At 49.9% G+C, this 25,799-nt stretch overlaps 1 protein-coding gene across 1 annotated transcript in view; it reads left to right on the top strand.

Annotated features, from left to right (window-relative positions):
* GRHL1 (grainyhead like transcription factor 1) overlaps positions 1–14,748 on the top strand; it is a 44,734-nt gene extending 29,986 nt beyond the window's left edge. Inside the window, exons 9-16 of the mRNA XM_079941218.1 lie at positions 1,021–1,179; positions 5,411–5,468; positions 6,735–6,874; positions 7,952–7,989; positions 10,082–10,173; positions 10,511–10,596; positions 13,089–13,153; positions 14,332–14,748. Coding sequence (XP_079797344.1) covers positions 1,021–1,179; positions 5,411–5,468; positions 6,735–6,874; positions 7,952–7,989; positions 10,082–10,173; positions 10,511–10,596; positions 13,089–13,153; positions 14,332–14,446 — 753 coding nt within the window. The 3' untranslated portion in view covers positions 14,447–14,748. The remainder of the gene's footprint in view (positions 1–1,020; positions 1,180–5,410; positions 5,469–6,734; positions 6,875–7,951; positions 7,990–10,081; positions 10,174–10,510; positions 10,597–13,088; positions 13,154–14,331) is intronic.
* Positions 14,749–25,799: the final 11,051 nt, after the last annotated feature.

The raw sequence follows: 25,799 nt of genomic DNA, 5'->3' as shown, positions 1-25,799 counted from the left end.
TGTTTTGGTCTCTTCCTACTTAAAAACAGTATATAGACTAGAACAAGAATAGAAACCCTGGTTCAGCATTTTGCATACCTTCTGGAGAGCGTTCTTTGTCCTGTGGCTAGAATGTTTTTCTCCTTACCCTCTGTTCCCACTCTGTGCTCTCTTATCTTACCTTCTTACAGGTTTTCCCCCCTGTGCTGACTGCAACGTCTCCCTCCCTCTCTGGGTCTTGCTTCAGCCAGCGGCGCCCCGCACGACTGTGGCGGATCTGTTCTTGGTTGTTAGGGCTTCAGGGTTGTCACCTCGTGCAGGTCTGGCAGGAATCCAGAGTAAGGGTCTAGGGTCTTTGAAATGTGCCAACCGGTTTTAAAAACTGTAATTCCAATAATACCCACTATGTGGTGCTCATGCATCAGAAATAAATTCTAAAACTAAAGCATTGACGGGGAGCTCAAAAACCTATGACCAAGCGTGGAGAGCTTAAAATCCAGGATCACAAACACGGGGCAGGGCGGGGGCGTGGGGAATGGAGCGTGTTCGTGATCTGTACAAGGTTCACCTGGGTCTCTCTAAGGAACAGTTACCTAAATTCCAGAATATTTGGACATAGATGTTACAGGTCATCCTAGGAGGTGGTGTAGACATAAAGACAGGCGGATCCCCAAAGAGTTTGTTGCAAGCTCTAACACAGCTGCAAAGAGAATGTGTACCATTTGGAACATTCAAAAATGACATCAAGAAAGACAGCCAGCCTCAGCCCCACCGTGTGATACTAAATAAGTGTTCTGGGGGAGAACTGGCAGGGGGTCAAAGCTGCTGTCTGTCTTTTCCCTTTAAGGTCTGCATTCTTATGACCAAAGGTGGTTTTAAAATAAACCCTTTGTTACCTCTTTAAAAAATCTTTTAAACAAGAAGCTGAGCTCTCATTTAGAACATATCTGGATAGGTTCGGTGACATTACTGTTTTTACAAGCTGTGCAGAGGTTGACCATCAGTGCCTGGTGCTTACAGAACCTTTTCTTTGCTTTGCAGGTTTTCATCTCCGTGAACTGCTTAAGCACAGATTTCTCTTCTCAGAAAGGTGTGAAGGGGTTGCCTCTGAACATTCAGATCGACACCTATAGCTATAACAACCGCAGCAACAAGCCTGTGCATCGGGCGTACTGCCAGATAAAAGTCTTCTGTGACAAGGTAAGGCTGCCGACTCGGCAGGGACACTTAGAATACAGCGTGCAAGGGGCACCCTTCCTCACAGGAAAAGACCAGGAGCTGCTTAAGTTCAATAAGAATGTATTGCTGATAATATAAAATAGCTTATTTTAAATAAGCAATTCATGTTTTAGCCACGCAAAATCCATTATATAGGGGAGAAAAATAATCTCCTTTTGACCGAAAAACTGGAGGGGTCGATGAGCACATTTATTTTCTCAGGCGTGTCCGATAGGGTGGCACACAGGGACTCATGCCAGCTGCACCCAATCCTTGGTGGCCCCTCAGCTTACGGGGACCTGCAGGCCACGGCTGCGGTGTTGGAGCTCTTCCTGAGCTCTGGGTCTGAGGACTCTGCGCCTGTGTTATCACTGGCTCACCTCCCTCCAGGCTGTTTGGCAAGTTGTCAGCCAGCTCACTAAGGTAGGAGAAAGTGAGCTGCAGATTCTTCTTGACAGCAGCAGGTAGGCAGGAAGAGAGAGCACAGGCCCAAATGATGTCAGTGTCATTTCTGTTCTCTGGTATGACGCCCTTTTTTCTGGAGAAGAGATGTGCACTTTTGCCAGGTGCAGAGCGAGGGGCTCAGCTGGATTAAATCCAGAGAGAAGCTATAGGCCCACGCTGGTTTGGGGTTTGGAGACAGTGGTATCCTCAAGAATGGGGCGGAGCCGTCTGCTGAACTAAGATTGAAGAAGACTCTGACTTTCCCCACTCGGAAATATCGGACTGTATTGTTTTTGCCCGTCTCCTCTTTTCATCCTATTAAAACCTCTCTGTTATTAAGATTTTTAGAAGGTACTAGGAAACTGGCAGTGTATTTGCCATCAGGGGTCTGCTATCCTGGCCTGTGTTCTGGGTGCACAGAGCAAGCATGCGGCCCTACGTGGATGAGCCTGAGGCCCTCTAGGCCCAGAGGACTCCCTCAAACACCCAGGCTCAGCGATGTTTACCGAGTACCGGCCATGTGCCTGATAATGTGCTAGGTGTATTAGTCCTCTGCTGCTGTTAACAAATTACCACGAACTTAGTGGCTCAAAACTACACACATCCATCATCTTACAGTTCTGTAGGTCAGAAGTCTGACCCAAGCCTTACTGGGCTAAAATCAAGGTGTTGGAAGACTGATTCCTTTCTGGAGTCTCTAGGGGAGAACCTGTTTCCTTGCTTCTCTGCTTTCCAGAGGCCGCCCGCGTTCCTTGGCTCATGGCCCCTTCCATCTTCAGAGCCATCCTCACACGTGCTCCTCTGGCTCGCCTGCTGTTGAGGACCCTTGTGATTAGATTGGGCTCACGCAGGTGCCCCAGGAGACTCTTGCTGCCTTAAAGTCAGCTGGGGAGCAGCCTCCTTCTCCTTTGCTGTGTAAGCTGACAGAGTCACAGGTTCGAGGGTTCAGACGTGGACAGCTTTGAGGGGCGTTAGTCTACCCACCGCAGTGCTTTAACATGCGCTGCATTTTACAAATGACAAGTTACATCTGCTGTAGAGCAGGGATTTCTGACCCTAAGTCACATCTCTTTCCTTCATACCACATTCTTCTTTTTAGCCAAAAGACAAACTATTGCGATGTCCATGTTCTTTCTTTAAAAATCTAGGGAGAAATTAAAGTTTTATCCGTTTAAAATGTTTTCTGACATCTGCTGTTTCTTTTATTTATTTATTTATGGCTGCATTGGGTCTTCGTTGCTGCGCCCGGGCTTTCTCTAGTTGCAGCAAGCGGGGGCTACTCTACTTTGCAGTGCGCGGGCTTCTCATTGCGGTGGCTTCTCTTGTTGTGGAGCACGGGCTCTAGGCACGTGGGCTTCAGTAGTTGCAGCACGCGGGCTCAGTAGTTGTGGCTTGCGGGCTCTGGAGCACAGGCTCAGTAGTTGTGGCGCACGGGCTTAGCTGCTCCGCGGCATGTGGGATCTTCCCGGGCCAGGGCTTGAAGCCGTGTCCCCTGCACCGGCAGGCGGACTCTCAACCACTGCGCCACCAGGGAAGCCGTCCACTGGCTTTTGAACACGTGGACTGAGGCCCCGGTGACCGTGTTCATGTCTGGTTTCCGTGTCAGTTCTGGGCTGTTTCAGTGCTTTGGTCACATCCTCCTCACTCTTGGTCTCCGGCCTCCCCGCATGCCTGGCATCTCACTGGACACCAGACGTGTGAGTTTCACCTTGTTGGGTGCTGGATGTTTCTGTCATCCTGTGCATCTTCTTGAGCCTTGTCCTGAGATCTAGTGAAGTTCCTTGGAAACAGGCTGACCTTCCCAGGTGTCCCGTTTGCCGGCTGCTGGGCGTGTCTGGAGCAGCGCTCAGTGTCAGGCCGTTCTTCCCCACGGCTGAGGCGAGCTCTTCCTGGCTCCTCTACCCAGTGCCCGTGAATTATCCGTTTTTCCAGCCTGATCGCTGGCATCGGGCGCTGCTTCTGGCCCTGGCCTAGTCTTTTCAGATGTTTTCTGCTCCCCGACTGTGGGTGGCTTCCTCACACCGTGCGCTCTCGGTGCTCTGCTGAGTGTGTGGGGCCCTCTGAAGACATCCAGGGTTCTTTCTCTCCCAGCTTTCCTCTTTGCCACTTTGCCTGCCGCCTTGATCTCTCTGCTTCGCCTCTGCCTTCTCATTCCGAGGAATCTGGCTCCCTGGGCCGCAGCCTGGAAACTCTGGAGGGTGCTCAGCACCTGGGGGTCTCGCCTCACTGGTTTCCCGTTTCTAGGGAATTGCTCTTCTTTGTTGCCTGGTGGCTGGGGCCTTCAGAATCCTTGTTTCATGCACTTTGTCGTTCTGCCAGTTGTTTCTGAGCAGAGGGTAAATCTTGAGTGGAAGCAAAAGCCCCTTCTCATTCTTTGTAGATGTAGCTGATAAATAAGGAGGAAAGTGTCCTGTTTTGTAAAACTTCCTTTTAGGGAATATAACTTACCATCTACATGAAGTTATCGTTAGACTGTTAGAAGGACCTGAGAGATACCGACCAACTCCAGTCGGTAACTCGAGGAGACTGGTGATGTCTGCCTGTTCTCCTCCGTCAGGGAGGTGATGTTTGCGTCAGTATCACGTGGCAATGTTGATAAGCAGGTTGTATGTTTATTGGTACATTAGTGGAGCAACACCTTCTAAAAGGCAGAAGGGGGTTTTGTATTCCGTATTTTAAAATGTGGTTTTGTTGTACAATAGTGCCAAAATCAGTGGGATGATTTTTACTGCCTCTCTTTGCTGTTAGGGAATTTATTTACAGAAAAGTAAGTCACCTTAAGTCAAGTAAGTTCATACCTGAATAACTTTGTAAAGAAATCTACGTCATCCAGAAAAAATGCCAGTAGGTCAAGCAAAATGACTAACGAATAGTTTTGTTTTTATTGCACTTGCTTGCTTACTTTCAGGTCGTGCTTGTTACTAACAGGCTTGTGGGTTCAGCTGTGTGGCAGTGCCGTTCTCTGGGTGGTTGGAGCACACTGTGTACCTATGTCCTCTTTGTAGGCCTGGGAGCATGCTTTTTCTCTCTTAGGTGACTGCAGATTTCTAGTTAAATGTTTGCTTTTGTGAGTCACAGGTGGTCCTATCTGTCACTTAGTAGATGCCAAGTCCTTGGACAAAATCAGTTTTCGGTGACCACATTGCCCATACAGGAAAGTACACTCAAAGCAGGGTTAACTTGTGTTTTTTCTTTCATTTTCTTGTTAATAGACAACGAGAAAAGTCACTTGTCTTTGAAGCCAGTGTGTGGTACATTAATGGATTTTCTTAACTTTCCATTTAACCTGGCCACGTCCATTGTTGAGGGGAATTTTGCTCTATTTGTTTTGTTTTGTTTTGTTTTTTTGCGGTATGCGGGCCTCTCACTGTTGTGGCCTCTCCTGTTACGGAGTACAGGCTCCGGACGTGCAGGCTCAGCGGCCATGGGTCACGGGCCCAGCCGCTCCACGGCATGTGGGATCTTCCCGGACCGGGGCACGAACCCGTGTCCCCTGCATCGGCAGGCGGACTCTCAACCACTGCGCCACCAGGGAAGCCCTATTTGTTTGTTTTTTGAATAAGTGTTTTCCTGTGATTTCATATAGTTAAAAATAGTTTTAAGAATGGGCTTTTTAGAGGAAACTACTGTGATAAGCTTCATGAGTATAATAAGCAATGCAGCTTATGTCCAAAGAGGAGATATTTTCCCCCCATAGGTCAGGATAAGAGTTAAATATTTTCAAGAGGATCAGATAAACAGCACCGTGTCTTGTCTTCTCTTGACCTAGGGAGCTGAACGGAAAATCAGGGATGAAGAACGAAAACAAAGCAAAAGAAAAGGCAAGTGTACTGACCCCAGCTCCCAGTTGAATGCCTGTAAGTAGAAGTGTTTTCACCAAGCATTTTAGACCTTTTCCGTTCAGAACAGTGACTTGAAGGCTTCAAGCAGAAGATAGAGTAGTGGATATTCTTTACTGCTGTGAGGTGGTAGCTTTGCTTCCTTTAACCAGGTACAAGGACAGGTGAGGGCTGAACTAAGTCATTTTCTGGGGAACTGCAGGAAGGATTCCTGAGTTTCTCCAGAGTTCAGACGATTTTGCCTGTCAGTTCTGGTTCAGGTTGCTGGCTCCAGTCCTGAAAAATAACACACAGTCCGCCCGAATAGCTCATGATGAAATTGGAACTTGTCTAGGTTTTTAAGAATAACACTCTTTGGAATTCGGGTTGTCTTCATTCCAAATGAGTGTGGTGGTCTTATGTTGAGTATTCTGACATTTGCAGAATCTGTAGGGCTTCTGTTTGGACATGGCACTGGGAAAGCTTTTTTTCTTTTTCTTTTTTAATGTGACCAGCATTCATGTTCACAAAATCCTGTAGCTTTCAGCTAAAAGGAAAAAAAAAAAAAAGGAAGCTGCTGTGTGCAGGCAGCGCTTCATCCACAGTGTGCGGGCGGCCGCGCCTGTCCTCTTCGTGTCTGGCGCCCAGCAGACGTGGCCTGAGTGCAACAGTCAGGGTTCTCTCGCTGGCATCACGCTGCAGCCTCACGACGTCACTTCAGAGAGCAGCTAACTGGCTAGGAAAGCTCGTCACTAAGCACCGCAGGGTGGGGGCTGATGGAGTCTGTAATTCAATTAATAAGAGTTAGATAGTCATGCTGACTCTCAACCTCCCTGAGGTTCGGTTCTGAAGATGAGGGTCTGAAGTTGAGGTTCGTGTTCTGAATTCAAGCGTACATCGCTGTCAGAACAAATTATCTAATGAGGAGAGCGGGGGTGAAATTACTTCCAAATTATATTTATACAATCATAAGTTTTAGCCTTTCAGGCAGAAACTCAGCATGCTTTGCCTCTGTTCTGGATCTCAGGTTGTGTGTCTGTGTGTGCTTAAAGATGGCTTTTTCTCTCCTGAGATGCGCAGTTGATTTTAGTGCAAATACAAACAACCTATTCCTTCACATAAGCTGTGATTTTTCTCAGTTCAGGCAGCATGACCTGTATTTGATATTCTTCTACAATTTAAGTTTCTTAAACAGTGAGGGAAATGCTCTGTGGCCTGCCTCCAGTCTGCGTATGTAAGCTGTTGACTGTGGTGTCCCCATTTTTTTTTTTTAAGTTTCTGATGTCAAAGTACCGCTGCTTCCCTCTCACAAACGAATGGATATCACGGTTTTCAAGCCCTTCATTGATCTCGACACGCAGCCTGTCCTCTTCATTCCTGACGTGCACTTCGCCAACCTTCAGCGGGGCGCTCACGTAGGTAACCAGGATCCCAGGGTGGCTGCAAGGAAGTGAAACTCCGCAGAAAGAAAGGCTTTGGCATCGTTCATGGCAAACAGAAGCCAAAACGTCGTGAGGTCTGGCCAGTGTTAGGTGTCAGCTCTTTGGAGTGTTCGGTTTGGGCAACATGATGTCCGTGCGGTCAAGTATGTGTAAGCGTTGTTGGTGGAACCCCAGTACAAGACCTGGCAAGTTAATTCTGGGTGGATTTATCTATTTGTATCTTATCTCATTTAAAGGATACTGGAATAGTAACAGAATTTGGAGCTTGAGTCAGTGATCCTGTGAATTTAACTTACATGGGTCTGGACAGGAGGGAAAAGCCAGTGGAATGCCTGGGGTGGGATCCTTAATGGAATAAAGAACATCTGAGGGCTCTCCCTGTGGTTTAAGTTAGGGGATCATCATTGGCACATGTTTGGCTGTGTTTGGGCGGCTAATGTGAAATTTAACAAATACGCAGTCAGCTTTGCTTGGAGCAGAAACTCAGTGGAGGTAGGAACTGGGTGGAGTGGAGCGTGCCCGCCAAGCTGAGCTCAGAGAAATACCCCAAAGACATCTGCCATGCGCTTTGTACGCAGATTCCTACAGACAGATGAGTTTTCAGAATTCTTCAGGAAAGTCACTGCCAGTGTCTTCAGTTTCTAATGAGAAGCTTTGGGGTGAGCAGGGGTCAGCAGTCTTGTGCTGTAAAGGGTCAAATAATAAACATTGTAGGCTTCTGGGCGTCAGACGGTCTCTGTTGTGACCACTCACCTGTGCCACTGTGGGCTCAGAAGCACCGTAAACGCTGCGCCATGAATGGGTGTGGCCGTGTGCCAATAATAAGCAGGCACGGGGCCAGGCTTGTCTCGTGGGCTATAGTTTGCCAACCCCTGAGTTAGAGGAGTTCAGGACATCCCCAAGAATCTGGGCATTGAAAAATAAGGCTAGAAGGTTTTGTATGAGATTGGTCACATTCAAAATTATTTTCATTTTAGGAATAATTCATTTAAGGTCTAAAGTATTTTAGCATATTCTTGAAAAGCAATCTTTTTTTTTTTTTGGTCTTAGGTCCTTCCCATTGCCTCAGAAGAATTGGAGGGTGAAGGGTAAGATTTATGTTTTGTTTTAGCAAATTCTTTGTATTTTGAAACAATCTCAAACATATAGAATAATTATAATACAAAGAACTCATTTTTTCCTGAGCCATTTGAGAGTAAGTTGCGGACCCAGTGACCCATGCATCATTCCTAAATACTTTGGTGTATGTTTCCACAAATGAGGATGTTCTCCTGCGTAAAGAAGTCAGGATATTGACATTGAGACCTTAGTACCATCCAGTCCATGTTCCCATCCAGGCTTTGCCAGTTGTTCCAGTGATATCCTTTATGGCAAGAAAAGGTCCAGTTCAGACTCCCACAGTGTATTTAGTTGTCCTGTCTCCTTAATCTCCTTCAATCTGGAACGGCCTCAATCTCTCCTTGACTTTCCTGAGCTAATACCTCTGAAGGTTACAGACCCGTTGTTCTGCAGGACATCCCTCTGTCTGGGTCTGTCCTTCGTTTCTTCTTGGTTGGGGTAGATGATGCGTCTTGGCGGGAACGTCACAGGCAAGGCCCTGCTCTCAGTGTGTCCCGTCGGGGGCACACACTTCCAGGGCACCCTGCGGCTGGTGACGTTCGCTCTGATCGCTTGATTCAGGCGGTGTCTACCAGGCTTCTCACTGTGGAGTTGCTCTTCTCCTTTTGTAGTAAGTGTTTTGAGGGGAGGTGCTTTATAGCTTTGTAAATATCTCATTCCTTGCCCCACTTTGCATTTCTTCATTTACATGTTTATATCAGCACGGACTCGGGGTTTCTGCTCACACTGTCCCGGGGCTACGGGGTCCCTCAAGCTTGCCCCTGGATCCCTTTGACACGACCCTCCTGTCCTCACTGCTTGAGCACTTCCTCACTTTCAGGCAGAGTGTGTTCCAGGCACTTGCGTTTTCCCTTCTCCGGCCCTCAAATCAGCCTCTTCTCCAAGAAGCCCTGGTTCTTTGTGGAGACTGGGCTTTAGAAACCCAGAGGCGGCCTCTGGGTGTGCTTGTTGCTGTTGAGGTGTTGCCGCTCCCCGCACCTGGGGGTACCCTCCTTGGCCCACACCAGCAGCCCTCCCGCTCAGCACTCTACCATGTTGAGGGTCCAGTCCCCCTCTTTGGGCCATCCTGGCTCCCCGTGCCCACCCGAATTGGCCACAGGCCTTCTCTCTGCCTCTTTAACTCATTGTGTTCTCAGACATAAATCCTGCGGGTGCTTTCGTCGGAGGCCTGTTACGTGCCGGAAGCTGAGACGGAGTATCTTAAGGGCCAGCCTCTATTCTTGAAGTGATGATTCTGCTCAGAAGCAAACACTTATTTCATTTTCAGTGTTTTTTACTATTTTCTTGCTCACCTACTCTGAACCTCACAACATTGAACACCGCATAACTTTGAAAGCCAATCACTCTGATCTTTTCACTTCTTTCTCCAAACGTACTGTAAACATTTCCCCTTTGTATTTCCGCTGACACTGCTGTATTTTAACCCTTTGGAGTTTTATGCTACGATTGTCTCCAAAGTCCTCCAACTGGTTCTTCTGCTTGTAGGTCCTGGAGTCCCCTCCAATCTCTACCACACACTGATTACAGCATTCTTGTCTCACAGAACTTTCAGATTCCCTGATAACTGCAACATAAAATCTAGAATTCCTCAGAGCTGAATGATCAAGATTTTCCAGATTAGATTTATCTTCTTCTGGAACATTCTGTTTCAGCCAGCCTGGCTTTGCATTTTCCCGCTCACACTTCCTCCCTTTTTTGACATGCCCTCTCCTCTGTTACCACCTTCATGTATGTCTCAGATCCCACCTCCTTCATAAGTGTTTTCCTGAAAAGAAACTGCGTTCCCACACCGGCAGCTTGAGCCGTGTAAGAACAGCCAGGGTGTCTGGCAGGTGCCTGAGTGAGTATAGTCCCAGCTCTGCCATTCAGTAGTGCGAGCCTGGTTCACTTGGCATCTTTCCTTGGGCCTCAGATTTTCATCCACAAAATAAGGAAGCTGGACCAGATAGAGAACGAAGGTCATTTTAAATCTAAGATTCAGCGATACACCCCCAAACTCCTTTTGTTTCTGCAAGTGATTTAAGGTGAAGTCACTAATTGCATACTTCGGATCACCTGCAGGTCTAACTTGAAAAGGGGACCTTATGGCTCGGAAGACGATTTTGTGATCCCTCCTCCTGCTAAGCTGAGCCGGGTAGAAGAACCAAAGAGAGGTGCGTTGGTTTACATTTCCTCGTGGGAGTTTTCAGTGGGAAGTGAGCTCTGAATTTGTCAAAAGCATACACTGCTCAAACAGATCTCATCAGTGTTGACTTCCTTGGGTGTTCCTCCGTCAGACCAGCTCCTGGCTTGAGCTGGGCCCTCCAGCAGAGTTAAAAGAAGCTGAAAGCTGTGTTCCTTAAGACAGATTTCATATCGGTTCGTGTTTGCTGTCCTTGATATGGACATCTCCTTTTATTTTAGCCAATACCCACGGTCTTTTCTCTTATTTTGCTCCTGTCAATGAAGTGCACTTTTCTTTTTCCCTCCTTATTCCCAATTGGGGGTCAGTGCTGCTCTATGTGCGAAAGGAGTCGGAAGAAGTCTTCGATGCCCTGATGCTCAAGACTCCGTCTTTGAAAGGCCTGATGGAAGCTGTAAGTAAGAGGAACTTTGTGGTCCTCTTTAAAAAGTAAAAAGAAACTTACATAGAATTTGATTGGAACAAACCTTACCAGAATGTCCGGATTTGTGTGTGGTACTGAAGCCTTTCCTGAGTCCCAGCGCCCTGTCTGTGGCTGCAGCACGTGCCACGTTTTACCCCACGTCCCAAGGTCCTCAGCGGCTGCAGGGCTGTCCCCACCTCAGACGGCTGCACCCAGCGCACTGGTTCGTAGACAGCAATCACTCAGCAATGTCTAATCCTCTGAATTGAGTGAATTTGTGATGACCTATGGAATGGTTTAATTTTCATAGACTTGGTTAAAGGGAGATTGCCACTTAAACGACTTAGAAGCCGGCAAAAGTTAATTCTAGTGAATAAAATCTTAAAAACTTCACGTGTAAAACAGTGGCTCCTTGGTCTGCCTTTGAAACTCCTGATCTGGGGCGTGACCGAACTTGTGTCAAGATCTTACTCAGCCTATTCATGAAAATGTAGACGTGTGACCAGAGACAACCACAGCCCCTCCTGCAGGATCCCAGCAAAGGGCCCACAGCAAACTGACCCCAGCCTGCCCTTAAGACATCAGAGAGAGATGTGAGGAGGGTGCCACGCTGATCTTGGCTTTGCCCCAGGGTGAAATTCAAGGAATCAGCACCGTGTCTTGATATTTATCAACCTCGGGCCCTCTAAATCATGGGGATCTTTGAGCTCGAAGCACGCCCATAACTGGGCTGGAGATAGGTTTCTCCCGCCCCCCCCCCCCACCCCTGACTACTGCAGTGTGTTGGATTCATTTAAGAAACATTTGTTAAGGGCCTGCTTTGTGCCAGGCACCGTTCTGGGGCCCTGGAGTTAGAAGGGTACGTGACAGTGCCAAATGGAGCTTAGATTCTAGTTCGGAAGATAGAGACAGTAACGTAAATGAAGACATTACTGTGTAATTTGCCAGGTACTGGTAAATGCGATGGAGAAAACTAAAGCAGGGCAGCGGGACAGAGGCTGGGGGCGCTATCGCTCAGCCCCTCAGGGAGCTCGGCGTTCACAGCGCCTCTTAGCCCGTTCCTGCCACCCGTAGCCCTCTGCTTCCTGCGATTTCTCCTGGGTCCCTCTGGCTTACCTTGTCTTCTGACGGCCCTTCTTAAGAATCACGCAAACTCTTGATTATGGGGAGAGGAGAATGTGAAAAAAAGACTCACTATGCCAAATATAACTTGTTCACAACTCATGAGGAATTCATTACAGTCTTGCATCTCCTGGGCGGGGATTACATAAATATACAAAGAATTACTATCCAGTGATACAGAAAAGAAATGAACTTGTTTGTATGATGGGAGCTTGGGTTTGGTTTGAAATGTGTATTTTTGTTAGATTGAAAGTGATCTGAAGGTTGGTCTTCTGAGGCCCCGTTTTCAGGGCCCCCTGGAGCTGTGCTCTTCAGATTGAGGCCGGGTGGGCAGTGACCCCAGTGTGGGAGTGGTCTGCACAGCAGTGCAGATAAGGCGTTTGATCTGGACTGAATCAGCTGTTTGTCCTGTAGTAATCCATCCCCTTCCTGTACAGATAGCGCCTGTGCCCTGAGAGGAAAACCTCCAAAGTTTGTACCGTACTGATTTCATCACACTCTGTGGACCACCCATTGGTCATGAAGGGAGGAGGGGCCACACGTTGGCCGGAGCCTCGCTGCCCTCTGGAGAGGCTCTGGGAAGCCCTGGCAGAGGTGCAGGCCTTGCTGTGATCGGGCCCTTGGTGTTCCTTCTGGGCTGTGGGATGTGAAATCATTTCTTTCCTTCTCATAATTCTGTCCCCGAAATTAACTCCTGCTTTGTGCTGGACACGTTTTAATCCCACAGCAGTCCTGGGGTGGGCGAGGTGAGATAAGAGGAGGCTGAGGGTTAGAAAGGTCACCTGCCAGTGGAGGGTGAGTCAGAACTGATCCCCCTTCGGTGTGTCTGACTCCAAAGCGAGGCCTTTATGTGCTGATTAAAGTACCTGTGACAAGGTGGATGTGTGTCATTGTACGCTTGTCAAAACCCGTGGACGTACAGCTCAGAGAGGGAACCCGAGTGGATGGTGGACTTCAGTTCCTAATGGCGACTGAGTCGCCACAGTGTCGGCTCAATCACACACAGCAAGTGCAGCACACGGGTATGGGGGGCAGCGAGCAGCTCTGTGCTTCCCGCTCAGTTTCTCTAGAAACGTAAAACTGCTCTGTGAGGTATTAATTTAAAAAAAAACTATGGCCATGTAATAGACTTCTGACATCTGTAATCTCGCGAGAAATAACAAACACCCGATTCCAGCTTTCTCCAAAGGCAGGTAACACCCCTCCCCAGGATACAGACGGGCTCTCATCTGTGTCTTTGCATGTGCATTTGTGAGAAATGGAAAGTGGAGTGTCTGAACCACTATATTAATATATATATTGTTTGTTTTTTCAAGCCATGAAAACAGCATTTTGTGATTATTTTTCTTTTACTTTTTCAGATCTCAGACAAATATGATGTTCCCCAAGACAAGATTGGGAAAATATTCAAGAAGTGTAAAAAAGGGTGAGCAGTGACGGGCATTCTTAGTACCTCTAAATAGTGTTAATATTATATAACGTTCATGTTATTCACGTGCATTTGTGCCCAGTCAAGAACCAGTTATAGAAGCATCAATGCAAGAATGTATTTTTTCTTACTAAATTATCCCATAAAGTTGATTTACTTTTCTAGGACATTTTTATGGTTGTTTTTCAAGTAGAGACTTTGTTCTTCCCATGCTTGGCTGCAGCGCAGTGGCTCCAAATTCCAGAGCACGTGATGAAATTTACTAAGGATGACAATCGCTACCCCGTTTATTGAGCCCTGTCGTGAGTCAGGCACTGGGCTGGGCGCTTGGTGTGTAATTTAATTCTCATGTTACCCTAAGACAGGCGCTACTACTCATAGTTTTTAGACGAGGCAGCCGAGGCCCAGAGAGCCTGAGAGGCTTGTCCAAGAGCAGGTGGTGAGTTAGCGCTGAGGCCATGACTCAAGCTCTGTTTTGACGACTGCAAAACCTTTGCCCTTCCCACTCCATCCTCCTGCCCTGGATCATGTTTTCAATGGCAGAATGTTGCTTCTTTGTCCAGAAGTTAGTATTTTTAGTACTGTTTTACTTAAGCGTCTGTGCTGTGTGGCATGGGTAAGCAGGGTATAGGATAAGAATTTTTTGGCTGAATTCTAAAGCAAATGGAATTTTCTAGATGGGCCTAGTGGGAACGGTGGGACTTGATAGTAGTAGTTCAGCTAAAGCTTAAGGGTAATTAAATTAAAGGGAAGATAATTTGTCAGGGAGCCCTGGCTTCAGGTCATGTAGGTTCATCTTACTGATGTGCTTTCGAAAGCTGGACCAATGAAGTGCTCCTCTGTAGGCTTATTTTGTTCATTATAATAAATGCTGTTTATTGAATGATTACTGCATGCTGAAATAATAACAATAGCTAAGCTAGTGTGTTTTCTTTATCACATGCCCTGCGTGGCAAGCGTTTTACTTGAGTCCCTCGTTTAATCCCGACAGTAATCTTACAAGGTGGGCACTACTGTTAATAGCCGTTTCGCAGATGAGGAGGGGGAGGCATAGGGAGGTTTCGGCAGTCGCCTCCCTCATCCTAGCTAGGAAGGGGCAGAGCTGACGGTGAGGGCTGGGCCTGCCAGCAGAGCGGGCAGCACTGAGTGGGTCTGTCTCGGCTCCCCTCTTGCAGGATCCTGGTGAACATGGACGACAACATCGTGAAGCATTACTCCAACGAAGACACCTTCCAGCTGCAGATCGAAGAGGCCGGGGGGCTGTACAAACTCACCCTCACCGAGATCTGAGGGCGCCCCGGCCCACGACTCCCAGCGAGCTCAGGGAAGCTGTCACGTGGGCCTTTGGGTTGGCAAGCCGCAGGTTCCCCGGTCGGCCACCTTCCGAACGTGGGTGGATGTCAGTGGAAGGGGGGTTCCTTTCCAGTTGGAGACGGAGCTGCGTTTGGCTTGGAGATAGCATTGACTGTATTGCATTGGCGTTTTTCAGATGACGGAGAAAGCATGTACCACGATGTTTGAATTTTCTGATATAAATACTTAGCATTAAAAGTGAAAACTTTGTTCCAAGATTTACTAGATCACCTGGGAACCTTAAGGTATCTGCTACGTTATTTATAAAAATATTGTCTCTTCAGTGCTAGTGGGCCCTGCTCACTAGTGCACCTCAGACTCGGTGTAACTGTGACCGCCTCAGGTTACGGGCGCGGCACCCCAAGAGGACCAGGTGCGCCCTTTCTCCCTCGGCCTCTCATTCCCCAGTAAATGTTTACTCCAATAGGGCAAGTTACCGAAGTCTTCCTTTGCAACTCTCTCCAACATATCAACTGCCTCTCTCATGAAGAACCTAAACGGTTACAGTGTGCGTCCGTGAAAGCTAAAGCTGCGTGTGTGTAAGTGCAATACGTCTTGAAGGCCCGTGTCTGTAAATGTGTACATACCTGTCTTATATAAATAGATAATATATACATGCGGTGTCCGTGTACATATAGTGAAGAGATGTGATAAGGGCTACCTTAAAGACTTTCTTGAGACGAGAGGATAAGTTATTTTCGATCACCTACACCCAGCAGATAGCATACTGCGCTTAGTGGAACCCACTCCGACGCTTTCTTTGCGTTTTCCCAAACACAGCAGTCATTCGGTAGCATAGCAAAACCTTCTCAAACGACAGAGATTCTGTTTGCTCTTGCAAATGTTATTATGTGGATGTCAGCACTGATTAACAAATGAAGTAAAGGAAAAAACACTGCTGCAGCTCATGACTGCTGTGTCTGCTAGTATCAGTCAGGTGGACCTGACAGAGGGAATAAACACAGTAATCGTAACACGTACTGTGATTACTGTGAACCGGTGACACAACTCAAGACGGAGTTCTTCCTGATCTTCCTGTTATGAGAAATGACTTCTGTTGTATCATGTTCCGGAACCTTCAAGCTTTAGCTGTCTAGTGTGCTAACAGTTCTAGAAAGCATTCATGAATTTATGAGACTGTGTTACTATGGCAGGGGAACGTTTTGTACACACGTTGAAATACATAAAAATCCTAAAAAGTGTAATTTTGTAACGGAACTAAAACCGCAGGTACCTTTAGGCTCAGGGAGGTAGGTTATTTGTATAAGTAGGTTTGATAGTTACATTCTTACCTTAAAATATTCTAATGAAGTATGTGAACTAAATTGCTGGTTTTCTAAGATAAGATATTATGGGACACGGGTCATATAAACAACATTTTATATTTTGTTTTATGGGATCGATTTTGTCTTGTTTTTAATTGTACAATTGAAGATGTATGTTAAACCAAAGGGATTAAATTTTATATGTCTATTTCGTAATATGTCATTTCCTGTTATTCAGTTTGACTTTTTCTTTTCATTAGTCAGTAAAGCAAAATCTGAGATCTTAAAATAGTAGAGCTGAAAAGAATCACCTTAGCATTTTCTCCTTATTTCCCAACATGTATATCTGGGTCTCTTCCTTCCTCTTAATTTTTCCTTAGACGGGTCTGAAATGATCCGAGTAATTGTTAACTGAGGGGGCCCTGAATTAGTTTTCACCTACTTCCAAAATTTAACCACAAAAGCTTAAGAGAAACGCTTTCAGACCTAATACCTTAGTGTTCTTGGTTTTTAAAAGCTTAACAGAAAACGTCTATTCCCTGGTTGTCCAGTGGTTAGGACTTGGTGCTTTCACTGCTGAGGGCCGGGGTTCCATCCCTGGTCGGGGAACTAAGATCTCATAAGCTGTGCAGTGCAGCCACAAAAAAGGAATAAAAATCTACCAGTAATGTCTCAGTTCATCAGAATTTCTAAGTCAAACGGCTATTGTAAGCATATGCAGGTAATCTAGGGCCTAAATGTGATAGACACTAAAATATATTTCTAGTGAACACATGATCACGTGAAGGAAGTAAACTCCCTGATAGATGTCCTGCAATATCTGTGCACCTTGCACTCTAATCCTTGGGCCACGCGTCAGAACTTCTGAGGCGCGGACTCCGCTCCTGGTCACCCAGCGGCTCCAGAGCCTGGGGGCTGAGGCCCACATGTCCTCTTCCTGCGGGGCCTTCCTAGACTCCTCTGCCCGGTCCCCTCACACCCCCTGCCTTCCCGCCTCTGGGTTTCTTTCTCCCTTGGTCACTAGCTCTTTCTTTTGCCTCAGAGCTTGGCTTTGCCCTGGAGGCGAGAGGCTTCCCCAGTCTCCACAGTGGACGTGCCCGGGTCGCCTAGCCCTGCACTCCTACGGCACATTGTGACCCAAAACTGCCTCTCATCTCCCTGGATCGCTGGCACCCAGCCTGGTGCTGGTCACGTGGCAGGCGCTCAGTAACTGATTTTGCAACGATCAAGTGCCAAGCTGGTGCCCTTGACGAGCCCCATCCCTTGCAAGACACCATCAGGGAGATGGTTTAGAAGTTAGAAACTCAGAGCTGAGCAAGGCTGGACCTGGACCTGTAGGGATAGAGTGGGGGTCGTTCGCTTAACCTGGCGGCAGTCAGGAAGGCAGAGCCACTGAGGCCATCGTGGGGAAGGGGTCGCAGGAGAAGGCGAACGCGGCCGCAGGTGTGGAGGGCCGGACCACACCTGCTCGGGGCCACCAAGCGTGCCCTCATTCGACATGGCTGTCCTCTGCTCACCCTGTGGAGGTGGCACGTTAGTGTCGTCCGGTATCAGCCGTGTGGCATCTCACCCGCAGATGTTGGCCACCAGGATACAGCAAATATAGGCTGGTAGGGGGCATCATCAGGCCTTGAACCCACGCCTCCCCTCCGCCTCCCCCTCGCCAAGGGCGTCGTGGCAGGTGTGAGTAACAGGCCCGCAGACTGTTCCTTCTCTGTTCGGGTCGCTTCTGTCTGATACACACACCCTTGGCCCTGAACTCCTTTAGCCGTCACCCCCTTCAAATCTTTCAACCAAATTTTAAAAAATTTTATAAATGTAACACATGGCTAAGAAAAAAACATAAGCCATTAGAATGAATGGAGCTCCATGAGAGAATCTCTCTGAGGGATGAATTTCCTGCCACCCCAATCCCACACCTCGGAGAGAACCACCGATCATTTTTCTAAGACCACACGAGTCCTCGAAGCAAACTCAGGTGTACTGTGCATACTGTTTTGCAGGTAGGGTCGTACTATTTTTTTGCAGACGTTTTCACAAAAACACTATCACTGTTCTTTAGACGTGAGTTCTTTTTAATGACTGCCTTGTGTTCCATTATATAAATAACCATCATCTAATCAGTACCCGCTGATGGACATTTAGGCCAAGATTTTGCCATTACAAACATTGCTGCAGAAGAACCTGCGGGCAGGTCTGTCCTTACATACTTGTGAGGTAGAATTGCAGGATGAGTTCTTAGCAGAAGAATACTGAGTCAGAGGCTATGGTCTGTAAACATTCTGTAGAGACTGTAAAACTGTCACCCAGAGTAAACCGATTACATTCCTGCCCACTGAGCGTGAGTCTGTTTTCTCAGCATCTCACTGCTTTAATTTGTGCGCCTCTTGAGTGCAGGTGAGCGTAACTTCGTGTTCAGCGGCTGTTTGTTCTGTGAACTGTGTGTTTACTTCCTCGAAGGAGTAATCTGTTTGTTGTCCCGCTTCCTCACTTCTTACGCACTCAGCCCGGGGCAGCCCGACTTCTGTCCCTGCCACACCGCCTGTGGAGCTCTGTGCCGGGTGCTTGATGATGTCCTTTAATCCTCACAGGACCAGTGAGGGGGGATGGCGCCCCATTTCACAGAGGAGGCTCAGGAGATCACACTGCTAGGGAGAGACAGCGGTACGTCCAACCCCAAGCCCCCGTTTCTTGCCACTGTCACATGCTGTGTCCACTGCAAATGCTCTTTTCAAGGTAACCGATGACCTAATTGCCCTTTTCTCTCTCTGTCTCGGACATTCAACGTTAAAGAAAACCTTCTAAATTACTTTGGCTTTCGTGACGGGTATATCAGCTAGAAAGTTTGGGTCGCAAATATCAGAAACTCTCCAAGCTGGTTAAACAGTAAAGGAAATGTGTTGCTTTCCAAGCTGAAAGGTGGCCCAGCCTGGTCCTGGACCTTGATGTCACCAGCAGCTTAATTTCTTTCCTCCTTTGGAGGCTCCGTCCTCAATTTTACTCTCCTTGAGGAGTTCTGCCGTACTCTCTTTCAGGGATAAAATGCTGAGGAAGGCTAGGCAGGCTTTTAGGAGGGTAATGCCTCTGGTGGGTGGGTGGGTTTTCTTGCAGAGATTAGGGAAGAAAATTGGACTTTCCCGAACATGTTTCCAACCAGCACGCATGTGTGTTCAGGTTTCATTGTGTACTTGAAGGAAGATGATTTCAACGATCTGGGTGGAGTTTTCCTTCTGGCCTCTACTCCTTTCTGTGCGTGGTCTCCTCTTTCTCTTTATAGAAAATTAAGTCCAAAGCCTGCTCACACGAGTTCACACCAGCCCCTGGCATCAGGAGACTCTGAGGCCGGAGAGCGAGTTACACAGTCACACCTGGTCACCTCTCCATTCGTTGCATGGCCCCGCTGAAAAACAGCACGCTTAATTTTCAGGAAAATCGTAGCTGATAAAAACTAAAATAGTGCAACATGATTGTTTTTTTACTCCCTATTTCCTTTGAGGCTTTCCTCCCTCCCTCCCCTTCCATCCTCCCTCCCTCCCCTTCCATCCTCCCTCCCTCCCCTTCCATCCTCCCTCCCTCCCCTTCCATCCTCCCTCCCTCCCCTTCCATCCTCCCTCCCTTCCTTCCCATATGTTAAGAACTCAACCACTGACCAGGGGAATCATGGGAAGAGAAAATGCTTGAGGGTTCCAGGTGGCCGGCTATTTAGGCCGGAGGAGAGGCCTCTCCCTGTAAACAGCCCTCTTCAGGGGTGAGGCATGATCCCTTCTGGTCCCAAAAGCTTAAAACTCACCAGGCTGTTTATCACGCAGACTGCTGTGCCTGGGCCACCTTAAAGGAGGGCAGCAAAGTGCCAAGAGTAGTTCACATGTTACCCCCTAGAATGGGTACAGAAGCTCTCCCCCAAAATGATCTAGACACAGACTTAAAGCCTTCACAAAAATTAGTTAAAAATGGACCACAGGGGCTTCCCTGGTGGCGCAGTGGTTGAGAGTCCGCCTGCCGATGCAGGGGACGCGGGTTCGTGCCCTGGTCCGGGAAGATCGCACGTGCCGCCGAGCGGCTGGGCCCGTGAGCCATGGCCGCTGAGCCTGCGCGTCCGGAGCCTGTGCTCCGCAACGGGAGAGGCCACAGCAGTGAGAGGCACGCATACCGCAAAAAAAAAAAAAAAAAAAAAAAACCACACACACCACAAAAATGGATCAGAGGCCTAAATGTAAAATATTATACAAAACTATAACATTCCTAGAAGATAACACAGGAGAAAACCTAGATGACCTTGAGTATGATGATGAATTTTTAGGTATGCTCCATTAGAGAAATAATTGATAAGCTAGACTTCATTGAAGTTACAAACTTTGGCTCTGCAAAAGACAATGTCACGAGAATGAGAAGACAAGCCACAGGCTGCGAGAAAATATTTGCAAAAAACACATCTGATAAAGGACTGTTATCCAAAATACAGTTTCCAAAGAACTTTAGAAACTCAATAATAAGAAAACAAACGACCCAATTAAAAAAAGAAGCCAAAGACCTTAACAGACATTTCACCGAAGAAGATACACAGGTGGCAAATACGCATATGAAAAGATGCTCCACGTCATCCGTCATCAAGGAGATGCAAATTAAAACCACCAAGAAATACCGCCACACACCTATTGGAATGGCCCAAATCCAGAACACTGACGGCACCAGATGCCGGCGACGATGTGCAGCGACAGGAACGCCCAGACGTTGCTGGTGGGGATGCAGGATGGTGCAGCCGCTTTGGAAGACAGGTTGGCATTTTCTCACAAAACCATATTCTTACCATATACATGATCCAGGAATCACGCTCCTTGGTATTTACCCGAAGGAGGTGAAAATTTGTATCCACACAAAAACCTGCACATGGATGTTTATAGCGGCTTAATTCATTATTGCCCAAACTTGGAAGCTTGGAGCAACCCAGATGCCCTTCAGTAGGTGAGTGGGTAAAATCACCTGTGATGCATCCAGACAACAGAGTGTTATTCAGAGCTAAAAAGAAATGAGCTCCCAAGCCACGAAAAGACACGGAGGGAACTTAAATGCATATCACTAAGCGAAAGATGTCAATCTGAAAAGGCTACATCCTGCATGGTTTCACCTATAGGACATTCTGGAAAGAACAAAACAATAGGGAACAGTAAAAATATCAGTGTTTGCCAGGGGGGAGGGGCGAATAAGCAGAACACGGAGGATGTTTAGGATGGTGAAAACATTCTGTATGATACAATAATGATGGATACACGTCGACATGTTATTATATGGTGTCCAAGCCCACAGAACGTGCAACACCCAGAGTGACCCTAATACAGACTGTGGGCTTTGGGTGATGATGAGGTAGCACAGGGGCTCATCAACTGTGACGAACGTCCCACTCTGGCGAGGGAGGTTGATAACGGGGGAGGGAGGCTGTGCATGTGTGAAGGCAGGGGGGTAATACATGGAATATCTCTGCACTTCCGATTTTGCTGTAAACCTAAAACTGTTCTAAAAAAATAAAGTCCTAATAAAGAAATGTTTTTCCCGCACAAATGCACAGACCTGCTCTCCTTCAGGCCTGAGGTGCCCGAGAACGCGCAGCCGGCCAGAACCCAGCCCGCCCTCCCCTCCTGGCTGCACACCCAAAGCCAAGGCTGAAGAGTGACCCTTTGGGCGTGCGTGGACCGCCTGTCCTGGCTCCCCATCCCTGGGCAGTGTTGGGGTGACCCTATCCCAAGGTGGCCTGTGCGCCCAGATCTTGGGCTCAGCCGTGCAGGAAGGGTGGTCCAGGTGGACACAGCCCTCTCGGCCTCCTGGGACCTGAGGCCAGTCAGCTCTCTCTGCTGCGGTTCCCGGACTTGCAGCAAGCCAGATTGTCCCCCAGCCTCACCCTCCCATGTCCACGTCCTGCTGGACCACATGGAGGCCGTGGCCTCCTTGCCCCGTGGCCGCAGATGGAGCCCGAGGTGAGCCTGGCAGCCGGCACAGATGGCCCAGTTACCAGGCGCCCACATGGAGCTCCCCACGTCTGTTTGCATGCGGGCTGTGATAAGAGCAGGCAAACATCCTGCAGGCCACGCAGGCTGAGGGGTGTGGTTCCAGAAAGAGAAGGTGCCCCAGGGACAGTAGCTCCTCTCCAGGAGGGTCCTGGGGGAGAAGCCAAGAGAGAGGAGGAATCCGCCCTTACAGTCGGTCTGCCTTTCATTCTCAAGGCAACGCCGTGAGGTGGGAGGAGAGGGGTTCATGATCCACTTCACAGAGAAACAAACAGGCTCAGAGAGGCTCGGCGGCCCGTCCCACATCACACAGCAGCAGACAGAGCCGGCCATCCCTCAGCCCTCCCCAGAGCCGCATGGCGCCGGTGTCTGAAGACAGCCATGTCCCCTTCAGTGTCCACCCTGCTCCCAATAGCTGACTCCCATTTCCCATTTTTATTCACGTGGAGTCTGTCCTCCAAGCCTGGTGTGCCCAGCTCAGTAGAAACAGGCAGGATGCCCCCTCAGGCTGAACCAGCTGCTTCCTCGGAGGCTGGCTGGCCTGCTACTTCCCTTCCCACTCCCTCTGGGTTGGATGGGGGCCTTGAGGGGTGTCTGGTGCCCCCCAGCCCAGATTTCCAAGGGCAGCCATCTCCGGGCAGCCCTCAGAGGGCGCAGGTTGGGGGGCAGTGTGGGTGACCCTGAGCGAGCCCACAGCACGAGGGCTGCCGTCCAGTGAGGCGTCATCCTCTTGCTTTTCGTTCTTTAGACATGGTTTCCTGTAGGTCTGTGAACACATTTAAAATAATTGATTGAACACCTCTGTCCAATAAGTCCAATATCTGGGATTCCTCAGGGACAGTTTCTATTGGTTGGGTCTTTTGCCTCTTTATGAGTCATACTTTCTTATTTCTTCTCACGTCTTGTAGTTTGTTTTGTTGAAACCGAACATTTTAGATAAGGCAGCACAGCTACTCTGGAAATCAGACTCTCCTGCCTTCCCAGGGTTTGTTGTTGTTGTCAGTTCGGTGACGTTTCTGAACTAATTCTGTAGAGCCTGCATTGCACGTTGAGCATGGACACTGAAATCTCTGCTCACTTAGTTCAGTGGTTGACCGACGGTCAGAGATTTCCTGAAACGGCTGGAACCAGTGAATCGCCTAGTCTTTGCGGAGGGGCTCAGTGTGGATGCTGGGGTGCAGCGTCCCCGCTCAGTCCCGCCGCTCACAACTCTGCCTTAGCCCTCCAGCTCAGCCCGAGGCGAGGGCTCAGGGCCCCCTCAGGTCTCTTCTGGGTGTGCACACAGCCCTAGACTGTGCCTGGCCTTCCAGGCTCCCGGGAGCCTTTCAAAGCACCTATGCCTTGTCATGGCCCAGTTTTTCCCCGTAAGCCTTTTGGTTGGCCTTTGTCTGCCCCACTGTCATCCGGCTTCTCAGGCAGCTGTGAAATTGGACAATTCCATCCAGATATTCTCGACAAGTACCCTCGGGGAAGAAGTTTTTGCACTGGCTGGGCTCTGAGTTGGGTCAGATACAGAGAGCTTTGCGAGCAGGGTCTTCCAGGGAACCCCCAGGTAGGCCAGATGATAACGGTTCTCTGGGAAAGGGGCTCTGAAGGAGCTCCAGCTCCTCTCTGCCCCCTGCGGTGGCTGCTGGCTGTCATCGCGGCTGTGGGTTTTGGATTTTCAAGACTCCCTTAGAGCCGAAGAATACAACAGGACACTACTCTGCAGTAAAAAGAAAAAGCTATAGACACACCCAGAAACATGGGTAAATCTCAAAATAATTATGCCAAGTTAAAGAAGATGACCAAAAAAAAAAGAAAAACCATATTATATGACTCCATTCACAGAAACCTAGAAAATGCCAACTAATCCACAGAGCCAGAAAAGTCAGTGATGCTTGAGGTTGGATGGGGGCAGGGAGGGGTGGGTGAGGTACAAAGGGCACAAGGGAGCTTTGGGAGTGATGGAGACGTTTGTCCTCTTCACTGTGGCCATGGTTTCATGGGTGTATACATAGCCAAAACTTATCAAACTGTACCCTTTAAATGGGGCCAGTTTGTTATATGAATTCTACCTCGTTTTTTTTTAATGTAACGACTACGTGAGTTACTGGTAGTAGATACTACCTGAAAACCATTTTCTCCCTTCTCCCCCCACCCCCACAGCTCCCGTCCACCGGCATCCAGAGCTGACGCTAAGGTGCGTCTCCCGAAGTCACAGGCCACTGGCCAGGTCCCCGTGGACGTGGGCCCCCCTCTCCCCTCCCGCTCCAGCCCCTGGGCCTCTGCCCCTGCTGCTCCCCTGGCCCGCATGCCTTCCCGCGACTGGCCGCTTCCCCTTTACCTGGTGGATATCTACACGCCCTTCAGCTGAGCCGGAGCTCCCCAGGCCAGGGCCGGGTCCGCCCGGGTCTCCCCCAGCAGCTCCACTGCTGCTCTCCGCCCAGGTGCTGCACCCCAGCCCCACCCCTTGATCCTGTTCGTACAACTGCCTCTGTCAGGAGCAGGGAGGCTCTCGGACGGGCCCTGGGAAGCACTTAGCAGGAGCCGGGCTTCAACATCCGCTGCTTGAAACAAACTCAGCAAGAATCTGGAAACAACCTGAATGTTCAACCCTGGAGGCCCGGGAAGGTGGCTGGCGGCGCCCCTCGGTGGGATGCTCCGTGCTCGGACAGACAGTTCGGGGGCATCTCGGGTGAGGTCGGTGGATCCGAAAGGGCGGGATGCCTGGACAGGTGCCCCACGGGCTGCCTGTTTCCCACCTATGGCCTGGCGTGGGCAGGCCTCGCCGAGGGAGGAAACTCCGAAGCTGACCCCCGTCCACCTCTCTCCTCTCAGTCCTCGTGTCTCCTCCGAGAGCCTCTGCCTCCGGTGCGGAGGGACAGTTAGCTCTGCGGGGCCTCACACCCACCAGATCCCCTGGGCCGCCGCCCCGGCACCTGGCCCTCCGTTCCCAGGAAGCCCTCCCTTTGGGAAGCCAGGCCCGAGGCTGCAGAAGCCCCGGTCAGGGGCAGGACGGGGAGGCGGCCGCAGCGGGGCCTCCGCCCACCGAGCGCGCCGGGCCTCCACGAGCTTTGTGCCGCCTTCCCGGGCCGGCCGGCAGCCAGGCAGGCGCCGGCCCGTGGGTGTCTCAGGCCCAGCTGGCCGCCGGCCGCCCTCCTCCCGCGGGCCCTGGCGCACGGCCGCCGCTGGAGCGACGCTCCGACCTTTCCCCCACTTCCCGCTCTGGCCTCCGGATGATTCCAGGCCCCTGCAGTTGACAGGAGTCACATGCGGCTGGCACAGGGCCTCCCAGGCCATCCGCTCCTCCCCTCTCATCGCTCGGGCCTGAAGGCCGCCCGACGGAGCAGGGGAAGACCTCTGGCCCCGCAGAGGGCCGGGCCTCTGGCTGCAAGGCTGGGGCCACGCCCAGTGCCCCGGCCCGGCCCAGGGCCCGCCCCACTACCGTCAGGCTCCTTCCCGCCCCCGCCCCAGACGTCCTGCTCCCGTGGGCATCCACCCTGGGGGCGGGGCTCAGTGACCCACCTTCTCGCGCTGCCCACGCTGTGGGTGGTCCTCCGCCTGGGAGCCTCCCTGTGGCTCGAGCCTCTGTCGTCCGCTTTTAGTTCCCTGAACACTCCCCCAGGCCGGCTCTCGGCTCCCCCGCCCAGGGTCCCAGCCCCACTGAGCTCCCTCAGCCCTCACACTCCAGACACAGCCCTCAGGACAGAGGCAGACAGCTGTTCTCTTCCCATCAGGCCCGTGACAACACGGGGACAAGGGGCTTTGTCACAGAGCCACCACGGGGCAGCAGGGCCCGGGTGTGAGCGCAGGTCTGCCCGAACCACAGCTGGAGGCGCAGATGGGGAAACAGAGGCACCGAGAGGTAAGCAAGGGCCAGACAAACTGGGCCCGGTGACCCCAGCTCCACACCCTGCCTGGACCCTGGAGCACAGAGCGGGGCTGGGGGAGGCAGGAGGGATTCGGTTGCAACCCCGTCACGCCTGCACGAGGGGCAGAAGCCGCTTCCCGGAGGGCGCTGGGCCAGCCTCGACCCTGCGCCCT

This window comes from Stenella coeruleoalba (genome assembly GCF_951394435.1).
Source record: "Stenella coeruleoalba genome assembly, chromosome: 13".
NCBI classification, from domain to species: Eukaryota; Metazoa; Chordata; class Mammalia; order Artiodactyla; family Delphinidae; genus Stenella; species Stenella coeruleoalba.
The sequence above is the reverse complement of the archived record's forward strand: the minus strand, read 5'-3'. Positions and strand labels throughout refer to the sequence as shown.